Source organism: Aulostomus chinensis, chromosome 7 (genome assembly GCF_037954235.1).
Source record: "Aulostomus chinensis isolate RoL2024-O1b breed Wild chromosome 7, RoL_Achi_v1.0, whole genome shotgun sequence".
NCBI lineage: Eukaryota > Metazoa > Chordata > Actinopteri > Syngnathiformes > Aulostomidae > Aulostomus > Aulostomus chinensis.
The window spans coordinates 29,557,079-29,575,889 of NC_141326.1; the positions used below are offsets into that span (position 1 = coordinate 29,557,079).

At 49.5% G+C, this 18,811-nt stretch overlaps 1 protein-coding gene across 2 annotated transcripts; it reads right to left on the minus strand.

Moving 5' to 3' along the window:
• Positions 1 to 728: 728 nt before the first annotated feature.
• Positions 729 to 13,150, minus strand: hyal4 (hyaluronidase 4). 2 transcript variants are annotated; one of them, XM_086207919.1, is made up of 6 exons: positions 13,091 to 13,150; positions 12,610 to 12,704; positions 12,070 to 12,482; positions 5,028 to 6,017; positions 3,699 to 3,788; positions 729 to 2,257 (listed from the first exon to the last, which is right to left on the minus strand). In XM_086207919.1, exons 4-6 carry the CDS (start codon positions 5,982 to 5,984, stop codon positions 1,766 to 1,768), a joined length of 1,539 nt encoding a protein of 512 aa, XP_086064045.1. In that variant the 5' UTR covers positions 5,985 to 6,017; positions 12,070 to 12,482; positions 12,610 to 12,704; positions 13,091 to 13,150; the 3' UTR covers positions 729 to 1,765. The 2 variants fall into 2 exon arrangements, with proteins under 2 accessions (XP_086064045.1, XP_086064046.1); XM_086207920.1 differs by lacking the exons at positions 12,070 to 12,482; positions 12,610 to 12,704; positions 13,091 to 13,150 and adding an exon at positions 11,492 to 11,769.
• Positions 13,151 to 18,811: the final 5,661 nt, after the last annotated feature.

The following is an 18,811-nucleotide window of genomic DNA, read 5'->3' on the forward strand; positions in this document are numbered from 1 at the left end:
CCTGGTCCGTGACGCTTCAGCCAAAATGTGTGCTTTGCCTCCTCAGTGCTCATGAGTCGGTGTTTTGACCTCACAAAGCCATTTTTCCTTCCCACATCACTTCTTTGTGACACCAGAATGCAGGAAGAGCCGGCCAGGTATATTTAGCTTGAAGCTAACGGAGACTGGCAGCTAACAGCAGCTAAACTATCCGTTCATAAACATCATTCAGAGGAGCCTCTCATTTCCACAAACGGATGTCGGGAATCTTTAATTTGGGAATACTTGAAAGGCCAAATACCCTTTTTTTTGGTGACGTATCACTTCAAAGGGAGTCAGCTGAGATGTTTGTGGTCTGACTTGAACAGTGAGCAACCAACGGCGGCAGAAAATGTTTCAGAACCACAGAGAACCACTGAATCATGATTCAGGTATGTGCCATCGAGTACCTCCTGTTCAGTGTTTGGTCATAACTACAGTACGTCAGCTACAGCGACAGACATCCATCATCGTGGTCCACGCAGACACATCAAGGTCGGAAAATCCCAAAACAAACCTCGTCCGTGCACATCCAGCTGCTCCGACATCGTCTGCTACATATACTGTTCATGAAACTAGCACGAGGAAAAGGTACAGAAATGTAATATTTCTGCATCAGAAACTCCCACAAACAAGTACACGTCATGTCTCAACAGGCTCAAATATATTGTACTCCCCCCCCCCCCCCCCCCCAAATAAAAAAATCAAGCAATGAAAGCAACGGTATAAAAAAATAAACTTTACATATCACGGAAAGTAAACCACAGCTTATTGTTCAACATCAGACTGAAACGCCATTTCTTGATCTGCTACGGTTGCAGCACCTCAGCTGCCAGCACACTGGAGGGTCGTGAATGGGCCAGTTAGCATGCCTCTGCAGCAGTGAGGACCACCTGAGTAAAGACCAGGTCTCGGCGATTGTGGCTGCCCGGTTCGAGCACCCTTTGGTTTTCTTTTGGAAGGTTTTGACTTTTGAGAGTTCAAGACGAATGTGTGGATCCTCCTGTAGGATAGACAACAAATGATTGGATGTGTTTGGAGTTTTAGCCTCGGACAAACCACATACGACTGAGTTTGTCACAGACAAAGTAAGAAAAACAGCACAAAAAAGATATGGATGCCATCAGTATGTAAGAGTGAGGAAGTTAACACTTCCTGTGGAAAAATGAATCTATTTTCATCACAGAAGTTTTCACATTTATTTGAAAGGTCTTTTTAAGGGTTTTGTTTGGAAACCAAATCAAGAAGAGGAACAGGCAAACGGTGCCTGCTTGTTAGCGCTGGCTAGTTAGCACCAGTTATAAAGGTGAATTATAGGGTGAAGTAACAAACGTACTTTTATAGCTCAAATACACCCTTTTACAAACAGCTGTTGGTGCTGGTTGACCGTTAGCTAATTGCTAACCTGCAACTCAAACGCCATCTGCTAATATTTGTTATTGAACGACTAAAGTTTAAACTCAAACATCACGTACTAATAGTTAGCCATGACTATTAGCTCATGCTAATATGGTTTGTCCAGGTATGGAGCTCTTCAAGACGGTGGATGTGATTGCATGAAGAGGCGCTGAAGCAAGTCTGGTAGCAACGACCTCACTGTGGTCATGTGACGTGTGAGAAGGCACCTCTGCTAACATGGCTGAAGAATCTTTGTCTCGATAACTTGTGACGTTTCAACACAGCTGCAGTCACAAGGCCACAACCATCCGAGAGAGTTCTGACTGGCGTGCCTGAAGTGACGCCTGCATCATACGAGAGTCAGCGAGAAGTTCAACACGAGCATCAGCACCATCAGGCACCGGCTACAACCAGTCGGTGGCACCGAACTCTCACGTCCTTCCCAGCGTTCCCCCTGCTCATCCTCCCACTCTGTCCTCCGCCTCTCCTGCTCATCCTCCTCCTCCCCCCACTGCTCGTCATCCTCCTTCACTTTGTTGATGCTGTCGCAGCGCTCGCCCTCGTGGCCCTCGTAGCAGTGGCAGCGAAACCTGTCCGTTAGCTGCTGCAGGTCGTGCTGCGAGTGCCAGCCGATGACGGTGAAGTCACCGCCATTGGAGGGATGAATGCGGTAGCTGTCAGCGCTCAGGTGGAGGTAATGGAGAGCCTCGGGGTCCCGGCGGGTGCAGCGTCCGTTCCCCTGGCACAGGAAGTCACTGCAGACCTCAGCTGCTCGCGTCACGTTGGTGATGTACTGACCGAGGCGATGGGACAGGAAGGACTTGACCTTGGTGCAGTTGTGCTGGAGAAACATGGACACGGCGTCACAACGGTGGCATGACAGCACAGCGAGGAGCAGCACACGCCTCCACCAAAGTGACATCATCAAAATACACCCACAACATTAAACATTAGGAGTTACTCTGTTAACATTTGGTCACACCGGCGTTCTGGTCCTGATCCGGCTCAGGAGCTCCGCCAGGGAATTTCTTCAAAGGTGCCACTGGTTCTCAAAGATGAACGGAAAAGATTTTGGTGGTCAAAGGTCACTCATCACGGGACCAGCGTCCTACGACGCAGTGTTTCTAGATTCCTTTGTGCGACACATCACCAGCACAGGTTCAAGGTGAGCTGATGGCGAGCCCGGAGCTGTGATGGCCTCAGAACTGGGCCTCAAGAGTTCTGGTGAAGGGTTCTAGTCAAGGAGGGATTTAAGAACAGTCAAGAAACCCCTTCTGCAAGATACGGTCCGTTATTGTGGCAGCAACTCTGTTGCTCGGTTGAGAATAATCACAAATATGAAAGAAACCTAAGAAAGGGATCAGATAAATTCCTCTGTGCAGCTGAGGTGCTTCCTCTCAGACGACCGTGTCGCATCGGGCGTGAGACGCGAAGGCAGACGGACGCTGGCGGAGGTTCCAGGCTCCGCTGCTGCGTGATGAGCTGCTTCCATGCAGACGGCATCACTGCCAGCCATGAAGACATCCATCCTACTTTTCAAAATGTCAGCATGGTTTCACAACACAACGACCACATGCTTTCAACTTTCTGATGTCTGGCTACGTTCGGAGCCTGGGTTTGTCTGAGTTCCAAAACAAATCAAGAAGCTCACGCAAAAGATGTTTGTGTTTCCACGTCAGGAACAAACGGAGTCTCGTCTGAGTCAGCGGAGCAAGTTAGAAGCAGACAAGCTAAACAACAAGCCTGGTTTATTTAAGGCTGCTTGGAGGCAGCAGAAGAGTTTCACAATGAGTGTGAGCTGACGTCACCGTGGCTCAGGCCCAGCGCGCGTGGACACCAACGAGCAGGAACCTTCTCTCTTCCAGTGGAAATCCAGAAGTCCTGCTTCTGTCCAGCACCCTTGGGTCTTTGCAGGTCCTCCTGGGATCCCGGTGGACGTTTGTGTACGACGCTTGAAGGGAAACCCTCCAGGCCTCCCTGGGATGTGACGTTAACACGAGGTGACAGAGAACTTGACCTTTGACCTTCACAATGTTTTCAGGCCATGGTCAAGACCCAGTGGACATTTGTGCCAAATCTGAGGAAATTTCTGCAACAAGGTCACCGTGACCTTGACCTTTAACCACTGAAATGTTTTCGTAGCATTTTAGCTTTGAGTGAGTTAGCGCCTCGCGCCGGCCTCCACCATTCATGCGTGTGAACGATCATAAATCAATCCTCCATTTTCTCAGGCTGATCATAGTAAAGCTCCTGTTCTAACGTGTCAACACAAGCAGACGCACCCGAGAAGAGGTCAAGTTCAGGTCGCCCCAGATGACGAAGCCCGCGGCTCCCAGTGCGGCGCTCTCGCCGATGGTGTAGATCAAGTCTTTCTGTAGGAAACACAGGGGATTATTGAGACCAGCGTTTACCAGACGGGTGAAAACACACATTTATGAAGGTTAACCATCACCCCAACCGTTAAAAGTCTGCTCTCGAGGTTTAACTCCTTAACTTGTTTTTTCCTCTGACTTTTTTCTTTTCTATGTGGATAAAAATCAATGTACATAAAGATCTTTCAGATGTTACTTTTATGTTCTCAACTGAATCTATCAGCGGTTTCGTCTGCACTGATCCACAAATACAGTCTGGAAGCTTTGTGTTCTGCTGTTCTCTGGGTGTCCACTAGAGGGAGACAGTCTGTCACGCTGGTGGAGGAAAGCATCAGCAGTGGAGGCAGCAGTTCTTCCTCTTTGCACCTCCGCCTCCCTATGAAGCTCTGCTGGGCCCAGAACCGCTGTGCTGTAGTACCAGGTGGTACTGGAACAGCCAGTTACCCCAACAGGAGTACCTGGTGTTGGCGCTCTAACACCAGTGGTACCAAAACGCTTGTAGTACCATAACACCTAATCAACATAATGCAGGTAGTACTATAACACCAGCAGTACCAAAACACCAGTAGTACTACAACACTAGTATTACTATAACACCAGTAGTACCATAACACCAGTAGTACTATAACCCTAGTATTTCTACAACACCAGTAGTACCATAACACCAATAGTACTTGACTCCAGTAGTACCATAACACCAATAGTACTTGACTCCAGTAGTAACACCACTAGTACAGTGGTACCAGTGTTACAGCACTTCTGGTGTTATGGTACTGCTGGAGTCAAGTACTATTGGTGTTATGGTACTGCTGGAGTCAAGTACTATTGGTGTTATGGTACAGCTGGAGTCAAGTACTATTGGTGTTATGGTACTGCTGGAGTCAAGTACTATTGGTGTTATGGTACTGCTGGAGTCAAGTACTATTGGTGTTATGGTATTACTGGAGTCAAGTACTATTGGTGTTATGGTACTGCTGGAGTCAAGTACTATTGGTGTTATGGTACTGCTGGAGTCAAGTACTATTGGTGTTATGGTACTGCTGGAGTCAAGTACTATTGGTGTTATGGTATTACTGGAGTCAAGTACTATTGGTGTTATGGTACTACTGGAGTCAGGTACTATTGGTGTTATGGTACTACTGGAGTCAAGTACTCTTGGTGTTATGGTACAGCTGGAGTCAAGTACTCTTGGTGTTATGGTACAGCTGGAGTTACAGTAGGTGTGGCCCCAGTTCTTACGGTGGTGAGGAAGGCCAGGGCCTCGTCGCGGTAGCCCAGCCGCAGGTACACGTAGGTGGGGAGGTCGTACTCTCTGGAGGTCAGCGAGGCCACGCGCAGTGACTCTCGTATTCTGTGCTGGGAGAAGTGCAGGTTGCTGACGCTGCTGGTGTGACTCTTCCTGATGGCCACAGAGGGGAAGAGCGCCGTGCTGCTGTTCCACAGCCACAGCAGCTCGTCGTTCCTCATGCTCTCCAGCAGGGGGCAGAACCCTGTGTAGTTCTGCTGGTGAAGGTTATAGTTATGACAATCGGGGTAGAGGTAGAAACCCCAAAGGCCGTTGGGGCGGAGTCGTGTCCCCAGCTGGATAGTCCTCTGCATGAATGCTCGCGCGCTCTTCTCAAACCGCCGCCGTGCCAGCTCCTCCACCTGCGCCGCCGTCACGTTGACGTATGCCTTGGTGGTGAGCTCCCGTGACTTACGCCGGTAAATGTCCTTCTTGTGCCAGTTACGGTTCCACTGAGGCCGCCAGAACTCCCAGTCGATGACGGCCAGGCCACGGAAGTCCTCCGCGGGGATGAAGTGGTTGATGTCCTGGTAGGCCTTGAACAGGTGAAGGTCTAGGCTGCAGTTCTGAGGGACGCCGCCGTGCACGGCAACGCCCTGCGGCGTGTAGTAAGGATAGAAGCCCAGCCGGTTGGCGTAGAAGATGGTGACATTCTGGCCGGTCCAACCGGCGCGTGGGCTCCCGTGGATGTGGAAGAGGCGGTCCAGGTTGGTGGTGACATTGTACTTGATGGTGCACATGTCCAACGGGGCGTTCCAGGCGGCGATGAAGGGCTTCCGGCCAATCAGAGGAAGCCTGGCAGGTTTCTGACTGAAGGCGGCGTGGAAGAGCAGCAGCAGCCAGGAGCAGGTGTGGGCAACAGGTACCGCGTGCTGGGAGGAGGATGCCCCGCCCACCGGCACCATGGGCATCCTGGGGGTCAGGAGGAGCAACTGTCAATCATCCTGAGGAGGAAAGAGAATGAATGAACTCTTCTGACATTTTTAGCTCCCAGAGCCCTGATGACAACTGCAACTGGAGTGTTTTTTTCTTTATTGTGTGGCTTCGCCCTGCCAGGCTGTAATTTCTCTAATTATGGGTGGCGCCGCTACGGCACCTTCTGCATGCAAGCGAAAGACTTGGACGTGTTTTGTGCTCTGTTGTCGTCCAGTTTCTCAGGAGGAATTCCCTCTGGTCCCGAACATCTCTCCTTCATCCAGGAGAGTAAATGTATGTGTTCAGCAGCAAGACGATTCAGAATGAAGGAAATAAAGCAGCGTGAGAGATGGAAGTCTCACTGCAGCACAGGAGGTTTACCCAGAGGAGCTTTTCAGGTCGATGAACTTCTGGTTCTGGTTTCTAAACCAAGGCTCTGACAGACAGGAAGTCGGTCGGCAGACCTCTGGACCTCAGGGTTATTCTACAGATATTCCTAAACACTGATTTTAGTTTTATTCATATTCACTTCTTCCTTTCCGTGCACCTGTAATCACTCGTTTCTCTCTCCAAATATTATTTAGCTGCAGTTTTCAGATCCATTATTTGGGGCAATGACAACAAATACAGAACTCAGTGTTGTTGCTGATGTCGTAGTTCTCTGGTTCTGATTGTTTCTGTTGGCTACATTGGAGTGTTTGACCTGCTTGACGAAGGAGCAACGCAGGAAGCAGCAGCATGATCACAATATCCCAGCGTAGAAGAGGATGAGTCTCCTGAGCTTCACGTCTGCTTCACCTGCCCACGCTCGCCGCTCTCAGCTCCAAAACACACCTGTGACTGATCTGGAGACGCACTGGACTCAGAAGATGCAGCGTATCAGATGAACCCAGAGCTACCGCAACTTTCATGGTTGGCTCCTTCATTGTGAATTTCAAATGTTTGAGTCAACCATTCTTGTCTAAATAAACAGTATTTGGCTTATTTACATGGACCCCAGGGGTCAGAGGTCACGAAGAGGAAGTCCGTTGACACCCAGCGATCGAAACGAGGACTAGAGCCGAACAGACCGCCGCTTTCCTGTCCGCATCCAGTCCTCCTTTGACCAGAGCTGAAGCCTCAGGCCACAATGACAGGCCTCCCTGCCAAGTGTCTCATTGAGGTTGGGTGTTTGCTGTGCTTCTGCTTCCCGTGTACATCTGCTTTAGCACAACAGCCCCCCCAACCCCCACCCCCGGCAACACGCACCCACCGGGACTCCTCCACTCAGGGAAGCTTCATCCAGAGACGCCCTACAACCAGGCACTGCTCCCTTGTTCCGAATCAATCCCAGACTTTGACTGGCTGACTTTTCTATTACACCCAAACCACACACACGTAGGAAACCCGGTTTTAAAAGCTGCAAATTAAAGTAGTACTTCATCTTCAAGTACTCACAAGTACAGTCGGTGTCTGACAGAACTGGAAATCAAAGTGTTAGAGGGTTACTGAGCGCGCAGCTGGATCAAGGAGACCTGGAGAGTTCAGCTGCTGTGAGCCATCAGTCGCCGTTAGCTTCCAGCGAAACGTAAGTGACTGGCTCGAAGACCTTTGGGAGTCCTTGAGAGGCAAAAACAATTCTTGGATGAAGTTTCGCTTTGAGTTTCTTCTTTTACAAATGAATCCCTCAGCTTGATTGGATGAAGGTGAACCAGCGATGCTTTGTGTTTTATTACTGGTTGTTTGTAACCTGTAAACTGCTGCTAAGTAGCCGTGAGCGTATCCTCACACACTTTCACGGGATATTTATAAGTGTATAATCTCCTCGAGGCCGCTTCCTTCTTATCTGCGTGCGAACAAACCAAAATCATGACGAGCTGTCGGAGGATTCGACAGTTTGTGGTCCCCAGAGTCAGAACAGGCTTTTAAATATGCTGCCCCCTGTACTTTGGCAGAATTTAAGTTTATTTTAAATGTTCAAATATAACTTTTCTGGGTCTGTGTGAGCCCTCATGTCAATGAAGTAAAAAAACAAACAAACAACTGTCTTGGACTGTGTGTTCTGGATTAATTAGGATGCACAGAGTTTTTATGAACTCTAACCAGGAGGCTTCAGCTGCTTCAGCCCATTAACTCAGAGAGGTAATTTGTTTTAAATGTCTTTATATCATGGGAGTTAATCAGAAACATTCCTGCCGACGGCTCACGTCGGCGGATGGAAGTGGTTTGCTTCACGAAGCAGACGTACATCCTGAGATTTCATTTCAGATCTTTTTTTCCAAGCTCATATTGGAAATACTGGCAGGAAAACAAAGCATGGAAAACTCTCAGATTCCGATCAAACGCGGATATTATCAGGAGGGAGCGTTGGGTGGTCTCTGCTGGCGGTTTCTCACTGTTTTCACTCAACATAATAAAGGCAACACGCCGACCCTCAGGAAAATCCACAGTCCCATTTATCCCTGAAGCTAGTTAGCTTAGCACAATGAGTGGTGGTGGATGGGAAGTGTTAGCATCTCTCTGAAGCACACACACGGGGGGGGGGGGCCTCTATTGTCTGATCTGGCTCTGGATAGGCTCAGTTAGCATCTTTTCAACAAAACTGGCATGTGGCTGAGACTCGAGCCACCTAGGCCACTATAATACAGTACTTTTCCACAGCAGGAACCTCGCAGGTTCTGCTTTTTTATTTGCCCCCTCTGAGGCACTGTGGTACAGAGGAATGCAGCACTTAGTCTGGACCGTGGAAAACGCTGTCTCATTGAAATCCAGAGCAACCTGGCGAGGAGAGCTGCGAAGTTTCAATAAACACCAGGAAAAAAACTCCAGAAGAAGAAACAAATGCAACAATCGCACCAGAAGACTGGACGTGAGAACTCAAAGACCCACAATTCCTTGAGCCAACCTTGGAGCTACCACAACTAGACAGAGACCAGTCCTCCCAGTCAGCTCATCACTACATGCAGCTTCAATCAAGACCCGAGCAGGAAAGTTTGTCTTGGCGGACGGAGGCGCCGTCTGAGTTTGGGACGAAGCCCGAGACCCAACCTCAAAACCATCCTGAGCTCCAGTCAATAAATCTAATCAGAGAAAAGACACGGATAAAAGACTGGTGCTTGACGTTTGGCTTCACGTCAGCGCGAGTTATTATTCCGGAGAAGCTTGGAGCCGCAGGTCAGTCTGGCAGTGATTATGATAAGAGTCTGTTGATGTGTGTGGTTCTTGCGGCGCGGCTCCCCTCAGTCAACAAATACAAGGAAAAGACAGACCGTCTAATTTCCAGTGTCTCTCTTGGAAAATTGGGGTGAATTTAAGCCGCAGCGTCTTAAGCTGAGCTGCTTCTTTGTCCTCTTGGAACCAGATGACAATGCAGGGAAAAGATGAAGAAGAGGAAGAAGAAGAAGACAAGAACGTGGGCACATGACGGTTGCCTCTGCTGGAATTGTGTCCGGTCACGTGACGCCTGCAGGCGAGAGCTGCTTCAGAGCGGCGATGCTCAGCCTCAGAAGCCTCATAGGTGCTGATTTCACCCCAGGTGCCCCAAGAACACGACTGGGTTGGATTCCCAAAGAAAGCATTTGGCAATCAGAAGTAAATGAAGCTGACAGTTTAATGGCGGCCTTTCTAAGAGCAAAGAGCGCTGAGAACACCGAGCGCGCTTCCACGTGCCAGGAGAGGAAGAGGCAGGTTTGATGTTTGGGAATCGAGCTGAACCCCTGATGGCGCGCCAGTGGCCCGGATCCAAAACCACAGATTCTCTCACATACACCATCTGTCACCAAGATCTGATCCAACAGTGAGCGGACGTCACCAGGAACCATCAGGACGCTCCTCCAATCAGACCGGACGAGAAGTGCTGCGTGGCGCTTGCATCGCTCCTGGAGGTTTACCGCCCACTGAGACTTGTACAGGTTCATCCTGCTTTTTTTTTGCCAAATTTGAAGGAATTCACTCAAGCCGTTTGTGAGAATCTCAAAAATGAGTTAGAACGTTTGAGGTTCCAGTTCCCCGGTTCTCAAGAGACCAGATCTACCGCAGGAGTCGATGGCGTGTCGCTCTTTTCTGTTCAGTGACAGCAGCAAGTTAGTCGTCCTACCACAGAACTTCATCGTGAAGTGATGGTTTCTAGACAGACCAGGACTACTTTTGTTTCAGCTGTCGTTAGCCGTCAGCCTCCGTTAGCTTGGAGCTAAATATTCAGCAAGAGGCTGGATCTTTGTGCGCTCTGGAGTCACAAAGACGTGATTCATGGAAACAAATGTCCTGCTGAGCTGGAGAAAGTTAATTGTCGGTACTTGAAAAACACTTTTTGAGTGAAGCGTTTCTTTAACGAGTCCTGCCAGTGTACTCACTGGAGTGTTTTCTCAGTCTAAGTGTGGCCTCGACACACACAGGATCCTGCTACGGTTCAACTGAGAACCAACCACAAAGAAAAATCCACCAAATTGGACGGTGGACGTTCATCCATCGTCGACTCCACTGCCCAGCAACATCGTTCTGCAGAAGGACTTTCCATGAGTCACGCTGGGATCTGGCTGAGCACAGAGAGACATCTTTAACGAATAATCCCGGTGACTGAGTGTGGTCGTGACTCATGTCCTCACACGAGATGCTCAACACAAAAGCCGGAGAACAGGAACCACCAAGGCTGGAGTCTTTCCACTCAGCACAACCCAAGCTAATGGGCTGTGCTGGTGGGGGATCTCTGCCAGGAGCGACAGGACTGGGGAGTCTGGAAGAGGGAAAGACTTCAACACAAAACTCACAGCCACCAAGGTTATAAAACCGTTTTCTGTGCAGCAGCAGCATCTCAGGACTTCCACGACGTGCTTCCTGCCTGTTTTTTTTTCACTTCCTGTGTGATAATTCTCTGTTCACGCGTCCATCAGATCTCCGACATCAATGCAGAAGCTGTTCATGAAGAAAGAAGCAGGAGAAATTCACGGGTTTACAAAACCTGATAACTGATCAGGAATCCTACGTTTGTCGGAGCTGATAAATGCTGGTCGGCACAGGAGCAGCAAGAACTGCCAGTGGAAAAAGTTTGGGAACCACAGGTTCATCCTGGGGGGGCTATCAGGTGAAGCCCCCCCAGGATGAACCCCTGCAGGTTCAACTTGCTGAGTATATCATGATGACATGAAAATAACGGCGTACACTTGAAGAAGTAAAGAGCAATAATGGAAAGAAATACATCCTATTTTTATTTTACACTTCTCAGTTTAGGTGGAGGAAAACTGCAACTCACACACACTCAGTAAAACTACACAAAGGCAAATTGCATCACTTTTACAGGAGAATGTGAACATAAATATAAATAAGAAAGATTTTTCCTCCCATCGATCCGGTGAGCAGGGAACCACTCGTCTAAAGAGCTCCCTTTTCTTCTTTGGGACAGAGTTCAGAGTGTCGGTTTATCAGAAGTTTTATGAATGTCTCAGCGTTGCCTCCTGGTGTGTGTGTGTGTGTGTGTGTGTGTGTGTGTGTGTGTGTGTGTGTGTGTGTGTGGACCATCCAATCTCACATCGTCTGGTGTTCAGTCCCCAGGTGAGGCAGTGAGAGCAGCATCCTTCAGCAGAGCTCAATAATCCTCTCAGCTAATCAGCGGCTGCTTTTGATCCTCGACCTCCCGACGGAAAAGAACCTTTTTTTTTTTAAGCCGGCTGCGACTAACTTTAATCCGGCGGCTCTCACCAACATTCCTCTCCTCCCGGCCGGTGGTGTTGTTGGCCCTCCTGACCACTGGCTGTTGGTCCTCACAGGTGAAGGAGAGAAGCTGAACCTCCTCAAATGGAACTTCAATGTCTCAGCAGCTTTTTGAAATAAAAGCGCCACCGTGTGTTGGCTTTTCTAGAGGAGAAAATCTTTCTATAGGGTCGAGCCAACATTCCTGGCATGACAAGGTGCCCCCCCCCACTCCTCCCCTCTCCTCCCCCTTCCTTCCCCCTCTTCCTGCATCACCCAAAACAGACGCTGGAGCCAGGCTGTGTTGCTGCCTTCCTCAGGCTATAAAAATACATTCCTCATTGTGCACAGAACAAAAGCTGCATCTCACTGACCAAACCGACTTTTGTGATTCAAGCTGAGCGGGTGACAGCTCACCTGTAGATGCTGCATCTGCCAAGAGGGGGGCGGTCCGTCCGCAGGTGGGGGGGGCCTCTTCTTCAGGGTCACCGCAGGGGTCATGTTGGCCCTCCGACGTCCAGCGCGCCTGCTCTCATTCCCTCAGTGAGTGTGAAACACAAGCCTGCCATCCACTTATATACAGACTGGAGAGGAGAGGAGGAGGAGGAGGAGAAAACGCCGCCGCCGCCGCTGCCACAACACAGCAATTAGAGGAGAGGGAGGCGGGAGGGCTGAGGAGAGATGGAGGGAGGCGGAGGGAGGTTTTAATCCCTCTGAGGTCTGATCCTCTCTGGAAGGAACGTCTCTACTCATCCACTTCAATCAGCATCAGGCGGACGTAAACATGCGTGGGCTTCACCCCTCAACCTTCACATTCACCTTTTTATTTCCTGCATGAAACCGACAGAATAAAAAAAACCTGAATTTAAAAAGGTTTTTTTTTTTCCCTCTTGGGAGGTGTAGAAAAGTTAAACTGACTTAAAGAAAGCATGAAAAACAGTGTCCACGGAAGCTGACCCTCAGTGGTGCCAGTGTGTCGCCACGCGGCGGTGCCACTGTCACTTCGTCATCAGGCCACTAAATAAACAGATTGAGGAGACAAATCTTGAAACCTGGCAGGAAGAGCAAAGAAAACTTCAGAAATCAAAACTTTGTTCATTCAGCTCATAAAAAAACACCACGTGTCATCGTCAGATGTTTGGAAAGAGGCGGCGGAGTGCGGTTTGCTGCTGAGCCGAGCCGTTGTTCTTCCCTCCCATCACTAATGAAGCGAATCATTCTGTCGGTCGGATCGTCCAAATCACGCCTGACCGACGACTCTTTTCTCTCGCTCCTGATATCAGCGCCCTGCAACATCTGTATGAGACACAGCTGCACCTCACCTAACCCGCCACTTCCCGCCAGAGAGGCGTTTCCTGTCAGGTGATGTTCCAGAAACGTGAATGCTTGAAGGGAGACGATCAATACGACCGTTGGCCGTTCTCTGGAGGAAACTCACCTCTACCTTCACACGAGGCCTGACGTCCCTCCGCGCTTCGACCGTTGGTCGTTTTTTTCCCTTCCTGGCCGCTGAAGCTGTTAAGTGATAATTTGTCATCCCTGAACGTCATTCAGCATTCTAGAGTCTGGAGTCCCACCCTGAGCGTGACGTGACGGGAACACGGTGTCTGTGTCAAACCAGATAGACTGTAAATTGTTTAAGACATTCATCAGTGTGTAATTCAGGATTTATTGCCCTTAATAACAGATTATTGTAGCTTCAGATCCAGCAGAGCCAGAAAACGTCCAAAATGTGGCAACCTGACTGACGTGGTGATGTAATGAGGGCGTGTTGTCAGTCATTAGTTGTTCCGTGGCACGTAAACATGGATGAGAAACCAATCTGCAGTGAAAAGATCACGTGTTTTATTCAGAATGAGATGACTCGTCTGGAGTCGTCGTCTTTGTCTCCCCCGGAGGAAGAACTCCACCTCGGGTCAACACTTTAACTTCCGCTGGGGTTCAGAGCAACCGAAGCGCGTCAGCTGAACAAACACGACACCTCCACGAAGCAGCAGAAGGATTCCGGTGCAGTTTGGCACCGCTGTGGGGTTCTGCAGGCTGCAGAGAGGACTCTCAGACAGACGTTGCCACTCGGCCCCTTCTGAAGCAGCTTAAAACCACAAAAACTCACCATCCTAAAGAAACGCTGTGTAGCTGATAGAAAGACGGACTGACAACATTTATCTGTTCGTTTCCCTGCCGCGGTGTTGACCCTGGACCCTCATCTCCACCTCTCTCTCCCCCCTCAGTGTCACTGTGCTCATTAAATGACTTTACATGTGGACTTGAAACCAGCCAGAGCTGAAATTCCAGCGGTTCACCGCACATATTTACAACAAGAAGACAAAAGTCCCAGTGAACTCGATCCCTTCGGGTCCCTCTGTTAAATATACACATGGAGTTTTGCTTTTTAACTCACAGAGTAAATATGTCATCACACAAAACAGCACTTACAAGATGTAGAAAGAAATACAACTCTGTTTGTCTTCTTTTCCAAGGGTTAAATTACATCTCAAACACGGCTGCTTCCGCGTCAGCTCCTCTTGTCACTTGTAATTAAAAGATCACCATCTTTGACCGTCTTTATTTATCCATCCTGAGCTTTGGACACCCGAGCGCTTGTTTCCAGGCTGAGAGGCATCTGGTGGCGGAAGCTGTCTCGTCCTTCCGGTCCAATCGATGACGCGCCCTTGTTCCCCAGCAGGGTTCCAGCTTTTAAGTTCAGAGCTACTAGGAAGGTGAGATTTGGGCCACAGGAGCAAAAGTTCTCCCTCCATGTCCCCACTTCTGCAAGCGTTTCCATCTCTGCGACTGTCAGCGTGTCGCCGCCTGTGCGCATCACTCTGTCTCTGACCAAGAGCAAAGACTTCCTTCCACTTTGGCTCAAACATCCACTGGGGTTTTGGTGGTCAAGCTCAGGGTCACCTGACGTGAGGGATCATCCACTGGGACACAAGACTGTCAGAAGTGCTTGACGGTCAAAGGTCACTGTGACAGGAGCGCGTGGCAGAAGCAGGAAACGACATCTATTTTCATATCAGAATTTTAACAATGGACTCCTGCTGTTTGCATTATAGTTGACCTGAAAGTGACCTTGACCTTTGACCACTGTTGCAAAATCTTTTGTGTTCATCCTTGGGTCCCAGTGGATATTTTTATGAATCAAAATAACCGAATGATTGTAGTGATGTTGCTCTGAGCTCCATCATGTTCAGGCAGAAATGGACTGGAGGACATTCTTTTACTGCTACCAGACAAAAAACTAAAACGTGTGTTTTCACGGCCAAAACCAACAACAGCATGAAGAACGTGAAGAACCCGGGAGACTGAACCTGGGTAGAACCTGACATTCCCAGTGATTCCTCAGGAATGTTACCAGGAATGAGTCGGAGGTTTTTGCCGTCTCAGAAAAACCAGCGTCTAAACCAACAGATGTTCTTTCTCTCGGTCGATCGGCGGCTCCCTCCCGGCGGAGCCTCCACTTAGCCTTCGAGATTAGGAGTCTCTCTGGTCGCTGCTCCTGTTCAGAAAACAAACATTACGACATCGTTGTGTGTGTTGCAGCAGAGAGCAGACGGGGGGTTGAGGCGCTTCCACTGTCGATGGGACGCTCCATCAGCTGTGACTGGCTGCTGGGTAATTATATGCTCAGCATTTCTGTGTAGGAGGAATAAAAGAGGTCAGATTGTTGTGGAAGTCTGAGGAACATTGTTTGGCGGAACCTTTGGCTAACTTTTTCTGTAAAGACTGAAATTTTTTTAAAGAGCCAGAGAGGCTTAAACCCTCGCCGGCTAGCTGTAAAAGTGCAGACGCTATGAGAAAGTCATCAAAAAAACAAAACAAAGCAGTCAGTCAGTGCCAGCCAGACGTCGACCTCAGCAGTGCTTTGTGTAAAACACTTCTTCGAGAATGCTAGCATGCTAACGTGCTAACCTGAGAACAAAGCAGGGCTCGGTGAAGCCCTGGAACCTGCAGATGAACAAGAAAAACACACAAGAGAAGACGAGTTGTCTTTGCCCTAAACTACACAAATAAATGCAAGCTCACAGGAAAACACACCGACAGACGATTTCACAATGCCTCAACCCCAGTGTGTGTGTGTGTGTGTGTGTGTGTGTGTGGAGGAAACCACATTCCCACAGTGGGTGGAGGTGGTGGGGGGACGTTTAGTGTTTGGATTCCTCTGGCTTGGCATTGGGATCTCCACTGCAGATTCATTTCCACCACCTCCGTAGATGAAAGACCCTTGCTGAAGTCATACCCCCCCCCCCCCCACACACACACACACACACACTCTCTCTCTCACCCCTGCTTGGAAACCTCTGTGTCCCCGACTGTGGCGGTTTGGGCCTCCACACCAACATATGGATTGTGTTATGAGAGTATGTGAGCTCAGACAGCGCGGATCCTCTCCTTAATGGGCCGGGCTGTAATGAGACATCGGGTTGCCCAGGGAGGAAGTGATGTTCAGGGTCGGTCGGCGTTCAATACTCGCCGTTTACTGTGGAGGGTTTCAAGAGGATGAGCTGATTTCCATCTGCAAACACGCAGCCGCTGCCCCTGCTGAGTGAAGGTCGGCAGAATCAGATTTATTCATTCAAGGGTGGAAAAGGAAACCTGCCTCCATCGCGCTGCCGGGCCAAACTGCTTTCTTCAGTTCTGAAGAAGAGCGGAGGCGAGTTTGCCTGGTAAAGCCCTCCAAACACGAGCGCCATACATTTTGAACACTCTCCAATCATTCTATCATTTCTTCCTTCCGTACTACGACGTCACTGGTCTGGAGTTTTGTGCTGGACCTGAAAGGCTGTGGAAGTGTAAAACCCAGAAGTGAACTGGACCCATTCAGACCCAAAAACTGTCTGACCGGACGCTGTCACTCTCACAGCCGTCTCCCCTGTGACGGGCAAACCTGCAGACATACAAGTGTTACAGGCAATAGCATTAGCTAGCTAGCAGGAGAAGTATCTACTTGCAGCAGCGGAACACGTCAGACAAACGAGAGCCGGTTTTTATAACGAAGACATGAGAAGGACTCTAATCTTCCATGAATCATTCATCGCTGACAAATGTCATATTTCATCGCATCTTCGCTACAAGACGCTGAAATACGGGGCCATAAACATTCCTACATTCCCACTCTGGTTGTTCTGCGTCTTTTCAGGCTGTTTCTCTCGCGATCGAGACCTGCAGTGTCTTCTACCAGGTCTCCATGTCAGACCCTCTCACCACGGCTCTGACCTTTGACCTGCAGGAGCCAAGGCTCATCCTCCATGTCTCGTACATGTTAAACAGGAGGGTTACACTGAAGTGAAGACAGACTGTTTGTTTTACAGGAAACTGGTGTTGCCAGTTTTCCCCGGCGGTGTTTTTGTTTCTGGTGCCATCGTCGCCCGCCGACCCGCAGTTGTCGTTTATGACCCTCGTAGAGTTTTATGCGGCCGCTGTGGTGATGAAGGACTGAGATTTGAGCCGTCGAGTGGATTCAAAATCAACAGAGTGACGCCAGGCTGCTTGGTGAGCGGCCATGTTGGCGGAGGAGACAACCTTTCCTCCCTCTGGTGATCTGAACCTGCAGGCAGCATCAAAGCCACCCAGGATTCTGTCTTTCCTCTTCAAACTCACCACCGCACTCCCCTGAGGCGCCAGCGTGCACACGGCACGTTGACATCGACCAGACCAGCAGGTGATGAGTTCATCCAGTCGTAGCTGGTGAGGTGGTCCAGAACCCTGGTCCAGAACCCTGGTCCAGATGGACATCTGGGTCTCAACAATGGGACTCAGCTCAGTCCCCCTGCAGTCCCCCTGTCAGAGTCCTGGATGAGTTGCTGATTTTGACTGGACCCGTATTTCCTGCCTGAGCGTCGATGGGTGGCGGGTGAAGAGTTGCGTATTAGCGGGGCGGCGTCCCGGCTGCAACACTGTGTTTCCCAACGTTAACCACGTTTTCCCAACCCAAGCGTCTAAACCCGCCGGCCAGACCTCAGAGACTCAACCGTGTGGTCGGTAACTTCAGGAATGACAGGCAGTTTTCTGAACAACAAAACAAGAAGTGCTGATGAGCCGCAGTGTTTCAAAAGAACCTGATGCACAAAATACGTTTGGTTTTGAAACACTAGAGACTGTAAACACTGGTTCGTCATGTGCACGACTGCCAGTGTGCAGCAAGATCCTGGTCCAGATCCTGAGGGTCCCTGAGAAGAGAGTCTGGGTGGATTTCAGAAAGAAGGACTCTTATAATCTGTGTCTTAATCCCTGAAAGAGACCCTGCAGTGTGTGAGCCTCAGTAAAGACACACAGGTGTCGTGAATGATCAGCCTCGGCTCAGGCGGCTCTGACGCTGCTTGTGTCAGAGGCCTTCTGGCGCCGAGCCACTGGGTCCAGCTGGATCCTCCATCGCTGACTGTTTAGACCGTCTTAATGGTTTGTATACAAATGTTATTTCCTTCCCTCCCCGCCTGTAATCAGGAGCAGCAGATGAAGGTGATGGGAGGCAGCAGGGAGGCGATGATGATGACGGGACCGACCCTTGGAGCAGGAGTCTCTCTAATATTTGGCCTGTAGTTTGTTTCAGCAGCTCAGGAGACGTTTGTTTGTTCTGACTGCGAAAAAACCTGCAACTTCTGAGTGTCCAAAGCATTTCGATCCGATCTTATTAGCCAGGCCGTGTTTTTGTGTTGAATTCTCCTGATTTACCTCGGACTAAATGAGTCAGAGCTGAGGCTTGGCTGAAGGTGCAAACACAGCCGGTGCCCGGATCGGAAAGATGGTGACTCTTGAATGAAGCAGCGCCGTCTCCTTCTTGTTTGTGGTTTTGAATTTCTGACAACGCGTCAACGCAACCAACCATTTAGTCAATCGCTGAAGACGATTCAGCTCTCAGTGGTTATGATGTCACTCAAGTTAATTATTTGAAAGATTAATTCAGAGTTGCAAGATTCTTTCCACCACCGGCCAGAACTGATTATATTTACAGCTCACAAATTCTGGTGACGAGACGGACAACCTGACAGCGTGACAGCTCGGGCTCGCGGCCGCCACTGCCCTGGAGTCTCTGTGACGATCCAAACAGTTTCTTAGGATTTGTAAAACGTGTAAAATTGCTAAACTGAAATAAAAATAACATTTCTTCCCCATTTTTTTCCAGCTCAGTGTTGCCGAGTGCTGCAAAGTCAGCAAC

Bases quoted from the DNA above. Each gene is read 5' to 3' on its own strand.
- hyal4 (XM_086207919.1), bottom strand. From the start codon at position 5,984: ATGCCCATGGTGCCGGTGGGCGGGGCATCCTCCTCCCAGCACGCGGTA. The intron at 3,789-5,027 runs GTAAGAACTGGG...TGTTTCCTACAG, and splicing joins CCCTGGCCTTCCTCACCACC to AAAGACTTGATCTACACCAT. The intron at 2,258-3,698 runs GTGCGTCTGCTT...ATGTTTCTCCAG, and splicing joins TGAACTTGACCTCTTCTCGG to CACAACTGCACCAAGGTCAA.